This window comes from Mandrillus leucophaeus, unplaced genomic scaffold (genome assembly GCF_000951045.1).
Source record: "Mandrillus leucophaeus isolate KB7577 unplaced genomic scaffold, Mleu.le_1.0 Scaffold270, whole genome shotgun sequence".
Taxonomy (NCBI): Eukaryota; Metazoa; Chordata; class Mammalia; order Primates; family Cercopithecidae; genus Mandrillus; species Mandrillus leucophaeus.
The window spans coordinates 1,365,473-1,372,932 of record NW_012102810.1 but is presented as its reverse complement, the minus strand read 5'-3'; the positions used below and the strand labels follow the sequence as shown (position 1 = coordinate 1,372,932).

At 50.2% G+C, this 7,460-nt stretch overlaps 1 protein-coding gene across 1 annotated transcript in view; it reads right to left on the bottom strand.

Moving 5' to 3' along the window:
• Positions 1–7,460, bottom strand: part of CECR1 (cat eye syndrome chromosome region, candidate 1) — a 58,442-nt gene that overhangs the window by 43,862 nt on the left and 7,120 nt on the right. The window contains exons 2-3 of the mRNA XM_011984647.1: positions 4,933–5,294; positions 2,435–2,654 (exon numbers count right to left, since the gene is read on the bottom strand). Coding sequence (XP_011840037.1) covers positions 2,435–2,654; positions 4,933–5,248 — 536 coding nt within the window. The 5' untranslated portion in view covers positions 5,249–5,294. The remainder of the gene's footprint in view (positions 1–2,434; positions 2,655–4,932; positions 5,295–7,460) is intronic.

The window sequence follows — 7,460 nt, the reverse complement described above, 5'->3', positions numbered from 1 at the left end:
ACTATGTTGCCCAGACTGGTCTGTCTGTCTTCTTTCCTTCCTTCCTTCCTTCCTTCCTTCCTTCCCTCCCTCCCTCTCTCCTTCCTTCCTTCCTTCCTTCCTTCCTTCCTTCCTTCCTTCCTTCCTTCTTTCCTTCCTTTCTTGTCTTGCTCTGTCACCCAGGCTGGAGTGCAGTAGCACGATCTTGGCTCACTGCAACCTCCACCTCCCAGGTTCAAGTGATCCTCCTGCCTCGGCCTCCCAAGTAGCTGGGATTACAGGTGCCTGCCAGCATGCATGGCTAATTTTTTTTTGTATTTTTAGTAGAGACAGGGTTTCACCATGTTGGCCAGGCTGGTTTTGAACTCCTGAACCACCCACCTCAGTCTCCCAAAGTGTTAGGATTACAAGCGTGAGCCACCGCGCCTGGCCACCAGGCTGGTCTTGAACCCCTGGGTACAAGTGATCCTCCCACCTCAGCCTCCCGAAGTGCTAGGATTATAGGCATGACCCAGTGTGCCCAGCTTGAGAAAATCAATTCCTGTTGTTTAAGCCCCCCAGCCTGGGGCATTCTGTTATGGCAGCTCAAGCAGGTTAATGAAGGGAGTGGAATGGAAATAACTCGAATCAGCACCCAGGTGTGTATCCTGGATTGGCCATTTACCAGCTGTGTGTCCTTGCATAAACTAGTTAATCTTGCTGAGCTTCATGTTTCTCATTTCATAGAGGGAAATAACCTCAGAGAAACACTCTGTAGACATCTGTGTTACCAAACTAATTGTCACTTATAATATTACTATACAAGGCCAGGCACAATGGCTCATGCCTGTAGTCCTAGCACTTTGGGAGGCCAAGGCGACAGGATGGCTTGAGCCCCAGAGTTCAAGACCAGTCTGGGCAACATGGCAACATCCCATCTCTACAAAAAATACAAAAATTAGCTGGGCGTGATGGTGCATACCTCTAGTGTGCTGACACACAGGAGGATTGCTTCAGCCTGGGAGGTTGAGTCTGCAGTGAGCCGGGATTGTGCCACTGCACTCCAGCCTAGATGGTAGAATGAGACCCTGTCTTAAATAGTAGTAGTAATAATAATAATAATAATAATAATAATAATAATAATAATAATAATACTATACAAGTCTGTTAGGAAGTTGCTCCATCAGGTTTTCAAGATTTATCTTCCAGCTAGATTGTCATCACTTCAGAGCTAGGAACTTTTATTCTCTCTGGTTTTATTGAGCATCAGACAAACCTCATTTGCTACAGCAACAGTGTTGCTGGCCAGGCGCGGGCACTCACGCCTGTAATCTCAGCACTTTGGGAGGCCGAGATGGGCAGATCATCTGAGGTCAGGAGTTCAAGACCAGCCTGGCCAACACGGTGAAACCCTGTTTCTACTAAAAATACAAAAATTAGCCAGGCGTGGTGGCGCATGTCTGTAACCCCAGCTACTCAGAAGGCTGAGGCAGGAAAATCGCTTGAACCCAGCAGACAGAGGCTGCCGTGAGCCAAGATTGTGCCACTGCACTCCAGCCTGGGTGATAAAGCAAAACCATGTCTCAAATAATAATAATAATAATGGCTGGGCGTGGTGGCTCACGCCTGTAATCCCAGCACTTTGGGAGGCCAAGATGGGCAGATCACGAGGTCAGGAGATCAAGACCATCCTGGCTAACACAGTGAAACCCCGTCTCTACTAAAAATACAAAAATTAGCCGGGCGCGGTGGTGGGTACCTGTAGTCCCAGCTACTCGGGAGGCTGAGGCAGGAGAATGGCGTGAACCTGGGAGGCGGAACTTGCAGTGAGTGGAGATTGCATCACTGCACTCCAGCCTGGGTGACAGAGCGAGACCATCTCAAAAAAACAAACAAACAAACAATAATAATAATAACAACAAACAAAAATAGTGTTGCTGATAATGTTTTTTGTAGATTTTAAATGCACCAGAAAACTACTATGGATAGAAAAGGTGTTGAATGCTTTTGTGGGGCAGAGTATCCGGTAAGGTTAAAAGAAAATGGTGCTCATGTTTTTTTTTTCTTTCTTTTTTTCTTTTTGAGATAGGGTTTTATTTTGTCACTCAGGCTGGAGTGCAGTGGCTCCATCTCAGTTCACTGCGGCCTCAACCTCCTGGGTTCAAGTGATCCTCCTGCCCCAGCCTCCCAAGTAACTGGGACCACAGGCACAGCACCACGCCCAGCTAATTTTTTGTATTTTTGGTAGAGAAGGGGTTTCACCATGTTGCCCAGACTGGCAACTCCTGGGCTCAAGTGATCCACTCGCCTTGGCCTCACAAGGTGCTGGGATTACAGATGTGAGCCACCATGCTCAGCCTTGCCTCATGCTTTTTTAAAGCCAGATTTTTATCTATAGGTTTGTACCAAGGGAGACACCTACCCACTGCCACCCCATGACAGACCTGGGACATGTGCTTGCTGAACTAATACTCACCTGTCGTCAAACTCAGTGACGTTCTGCACCCGCTTCCGATAATCCTCCAGCAGGATCCACTTGGAACATTTTTCTGATGTACGGGGAGTTGGGTGAGCAAATCTAAACTGCATGATCCCCTTCGAGGTGAAACAGATGTGGCAGTGAGGCCTGTAGGTGACATTCCTCACCAGCCAGTCCATAGTCACGATGCCAGTGTCATGGAGGTGCAAGGCAGCCCCTGGAGAGGGAAGAAGAATGGTGGAGACAAAGGGGTGAAGTCCCATGTCAGGACTCCAGGGCTCTGGGGACAAAGGGATGAAGTCCCATCCTAGGACTCTGGGGCTGTGGGGACAAAGGGGTGAAGTCCCATCCCAGGACTCTGGGGCTTGGGGACAAAGGGGTGAAGTCCCATCCCAGGACTCTGGGGCTGTGGGGACAAAGGGGTGAAGTCCCATCCCAGGACTCTGGGGCTTGGGGACAAAGGGGTGAAGTCCCATCCCAGGACTCTGGGGCTTGGGGACAAAGGGGTGAAGTCCCATCCCAGGACTCTGGGGCTGTGGGGACAAAGGGGTGAAGTCCCATCCCAGGACTCTGGGGCTTGGGGACAGTGTGGATCACAAGAAGACGTGCGAGCAGAAGGATTTCTGTCCGGACATGTTTCTCAGAACTTGTCTAAGGCTCCAGTTTAAGGATGGGGCTTCCATGTCTCACTAATCAGGAGCCAGGGGTGATCTCATCCGAGAGGGGCAGCAGAGGAGAGTGAGAGGGCATCAGGTTTGGAACCACAGAACTGAGGTTCAACTCGGGGCTCCACTGGCTTCTAGTTCTCCACTGGGAGCCCAAGCCTTTCAACGAGGCCACCCAACACTTCATGACGGGATACACTGGGATGAACCCCAGGGCCGCAGTCCTGTTCACACACTTGTCCTCCATCCTCTCATCCTGCCCCTCAACTCCTCTCCCACTGGCTTTTCATCCCCTGGGCTGAGCCCGTGTCTGTACAGCTTCTGGCCTGCGGACTTTGCCAGTTGAGTCCCCATGCTTCTCCTCCCGACCAGACACCAGCTGTGTCCCTTGCTCCCCCAGGCACAGGGCATGCTGTCCCTCTGCCCTTCTTGTGCCCATCCAGCCCCTGGCCCTGACACGAGCCCCTAGACAGCTGTCCCGGCTGCATGAGCTATAGTGTGTCACCCTCTTATGCCTCCCAGCAACTGGGGATGCTACTTTACTGACCTCATGATTATTATTATTTTTTAATATCTATTTATAACATTAAAAGAAAAAAAACAGCTGGGCACGGTGGCTCGCTCCTGTAACCCCAGCACTTAGATCACGAGGTCAGGAGTTCGAGACCAGCCTGGCTTACATGGTGAAACCCCATCTCTACTAAAAATACAAAAATTAGCCGGGCGTGGTGGCAGGTGCCTGTAATCCCAGCTACTCGGGAGGCTGAGGCGGGAGAATCGCTTGAATCTGGAAGGAGGATGTTGCAGTGAACCGAGATCGCGCCACTGCACTCCAGCCTGGGCGACAGAACAAGACTCTGTCTCAAAAAAAAAACAAAAACAAAACAACAACAACAAAACAGGTGTTGAAAAGTCTTTGTAAACTGCAAGCTGCTATTATTTTTACATTTTAAATTAACGTTTTTGGCCGGGCGCAGTGGCTCACACCTGTAATCCCAGCACTTTGGGAGGCCGAGGCGGGTGGATTGCCTGAGCTCAGGAGTTTGAGACCAGCCTGGCCAACATGGTGAAACCCCGTCTCTGCTAAAAGTACAAAAATCACCTAGGTGTGATGGTGCATGCCTGTAATCCCAGCTACTCAGGAGACTGAGGCAGGAGAATCACTTGAACCCAAGAGGCAGAGGTTGTAGTGAGCCAAGATAGCACCAGTGCACTCCAGCCTGGGCGACAGAGTGAGACTCTGTCTCAAAAAAAATTTTTTTTAATGAAAAAAAAAAAAACATTTTCTGGGGGACAGGGTCTCGCTCTGTCGTCCAGACTGGAATGCAGTGGTGCCATCATAGGTCCCTGCAAACTCCACCTGGGCTCAAGCGATACTCTCCACTCAGCCTCCAGAGTAGCTCGGATTACAGGTGCACCACCGCTCCTGGCTATTTAAATGTGCAGGATGCTGATTATTTCATGTTTCATGGAGGTGTGTTTATACTACTCCAGAATGCTATATCGTATTGTATCCTATGCGGTAGCTTAGCCCCTGGGAAAACTATGAAGGGAATAGCAAAGTCGCAGGGTTGGATGCTTTTCCAACTTTTCCAGGGAAGACCAGGAATATTCAGGCCAATCATGACTGTCTGCGAGTCCCCCAGGAAGCAGGGGTTCTGGTTTCCAACACCCTTTTCCTAGTCTACCTGAAAGGACAGAGGAGTAGAGCAGCCGAGTGAGGCTTTCTCTGCTCCACCTAGAATAGCAACAGCCGCAAGCACAGTAGTAGCCCCAAGATGAGTCCCTCTACCTTCCCAGCACCCCAAGCCACCCCTTTCCAAACCTTACCTTTTGGCATCATCCTTAGAATATTAAACACTTGACTTCTCTCAATGAGATGCTTAGCCTGGAAAAAGTGCATGCTGGGTGGGAATATCAGGGTCTTCATGGCCTCCTTCATCTCAGCGATTTTGAGCGTCATGAGCCTCTCGTTGGCCTGCTCCTCCTTGGTGGTCAGCACCAGCGGCCCCCCGAGCCGCATCATTTTTTCTTTCAACAACAGATGCGCCTCATCTATGGATAGAGCTGAGCGGAAGAAACACATTGCCACAGCCAACAGCAAGAAGCGCAGGGCTGGCCACTCAGATGGGCCATCCACCAACATCGGGATGCCTGGACGAGGAAATGGCTCCAATGGAGACTCCACGGGACTGCAAAGGAGGGGAGGGGAGTGAAAACCTACAGATTTAAGGGTCGAACTCTGATCTTCCTTTTCTCGCCCAGCTCTCAGATTACCAGAAGGCAGGATATTGAAGGATTCTTCTTCCAGACCCCAGAGAAAAGACCTACTGGTACAGACAGGTAGGGGTTTCTCAATTTTTTTTTTTTTTTTTGAGATGGAGTTTCACTCTGCTGCCCAGGCTGGAGTGCGGTGGTGTGATCTTGGCTCACTGCAAGCTGCGCCTCCCGGGTTCACGCCATTCTCCTGCCTCAGCCTCCTGAGAAGCTACGACTATAGGCGCCCGCCACCATGCCAGGCTAATTTTTTGCATTTTTAGTAGAGACGGGGTTTCACGATATTCACCAGGATGGTCACAATCTCCTGACCTCGTGATCCACCTGCCTTGGCCTCCCAAAGTGCTGGGATTACAGGCATTAGCCACTGCGCCTGGCCATTTTTTGTTTTTTGAGATGGAGTTTCACTCTTGTTGCCCAGGCTGGAGTGCAATGGCATGATCTTGGCTCACTGCAACCTCTGCCTCCCAGGTTCAAGTGCTTCTCCTGCCTCAGCCTCCCGAATAGCTGGGATTACAGGCATGCACCACCATGCCCGGCTAATTTTGTATTTTTAGTAGGGACGGGGTTTCTCCATGTTGGTCAGGCTGGTCTCGAACTCCTGACCTCAGGTGATCCGCCAGCCTCAGCCTCCCAAAGTGCTGGGATTACAGGCACGAGCCACCGTGCCCGGCAAGTTTTCCCAAATTAAAGGTCACCATGAGGCCTTCTGATACTGGAGCTTTAAGGTCAAACAAGCCCTGGCTCATGCATAAAGACACCGCAATCTGATTTTTAGTGGTTCACTTTTATTTCATTTTATTGTAGTTATTTTAAAAAAAATTTCTTTTTTAAAACAGAGTCTCGCTCTGTTGCCCAGGCTGGACTACAGTGACGTGATCTTGGCTCTCTGCAACCTCCGCCTCCAGGGTTTAAGCGATTCTCGTACCGCAGCCTCCCAAGTGACTGGGACTACAGGCATGTGCCACCACGCCCAGCTAATTTTTGTATTTTTAGTAGAGCCCATATTGGCCAGGCTGGTCTTGCACTCCTAGCCTCAACTGATCTGCTCATCTCAGCCTCCCAAAGTGCTAGGACTACAGGCATGAGCCACCTTGCCCGGCCAGTGTTTCACTTTTAAATATAACCAGCATGCCTGTGGTCCTAGCTATTCAGGAGGCTGAAGCGGGAGCATCGCTTGAGCTCAGTACTTTGAGGCTGCAGCGAGCTTCGATCTCACCACTGCACTCCAGCCTTGGCAACAGATCAAGACCTTGTCTTTAAAAAAATTTTTTTTTCATTAAAAAATAAAAATACGGCTGGGTGCGGTGGCTCATGCCTGTAATCCCAGCACTTTGGGAGGCTGAGGCGGGTGGATCACGAGGTCAGGAGTTTGAGACCAGACTGGCCAATATGGTGAAAACCCGTCTCTACTAAAAATACAAAAATTAGCTGGGCATGGTGACGCATGCCTGTAGTCCCAGCTGCTTGGGAGGCTGAGGCAGGAGAATCGCTTGAATTGCTTAGGAGGCAGAGGTTAGAGTAAGCTGAGATCGCCCCACTGCACTCCAGCCTGGGTGACAGAGCAAGACTCAATCTCAAAAAAATTAATTAATTAATTAATTAAAAATAAGACCAGGTGCTGGCACAGCAGGTGGATTGCTTAAGCCCAGGGGTTCAAGACCATTCTCAGCAACATGTTGAAACTCCATCTCTACAAAAGATACAAAAATTAGCTGGGCATGGTGGTGCGCACCTGTAGTCCCAGCTACTGGGGAGGCTGATGTGGGAAGTTCACCTGAGCCTTGGAGATCGAGGATGCAATGAGCCAAGATTGCGGCACTGCAATCCAACCTGGGTAACATAGTGATATCCTCTGCAATAAATGAATTGGCTGGGCGCGGTGGCTCACTGCTGTAATCCCAGCACTTTGGGAGGCCAAGGCGAGTGGATCACGAGGTCAAGAGATCGAGACCATCCTGGCCAACATGGTGAAACCCCTTCTCTACTGAAAATACAAAAATTAGCCAGGCATCGTGGCGGGTGCCTGTAGTCCCAGCTACTCGGGAGGCTGAGGCAGGAGAATTGCTTGAATCCGGGAG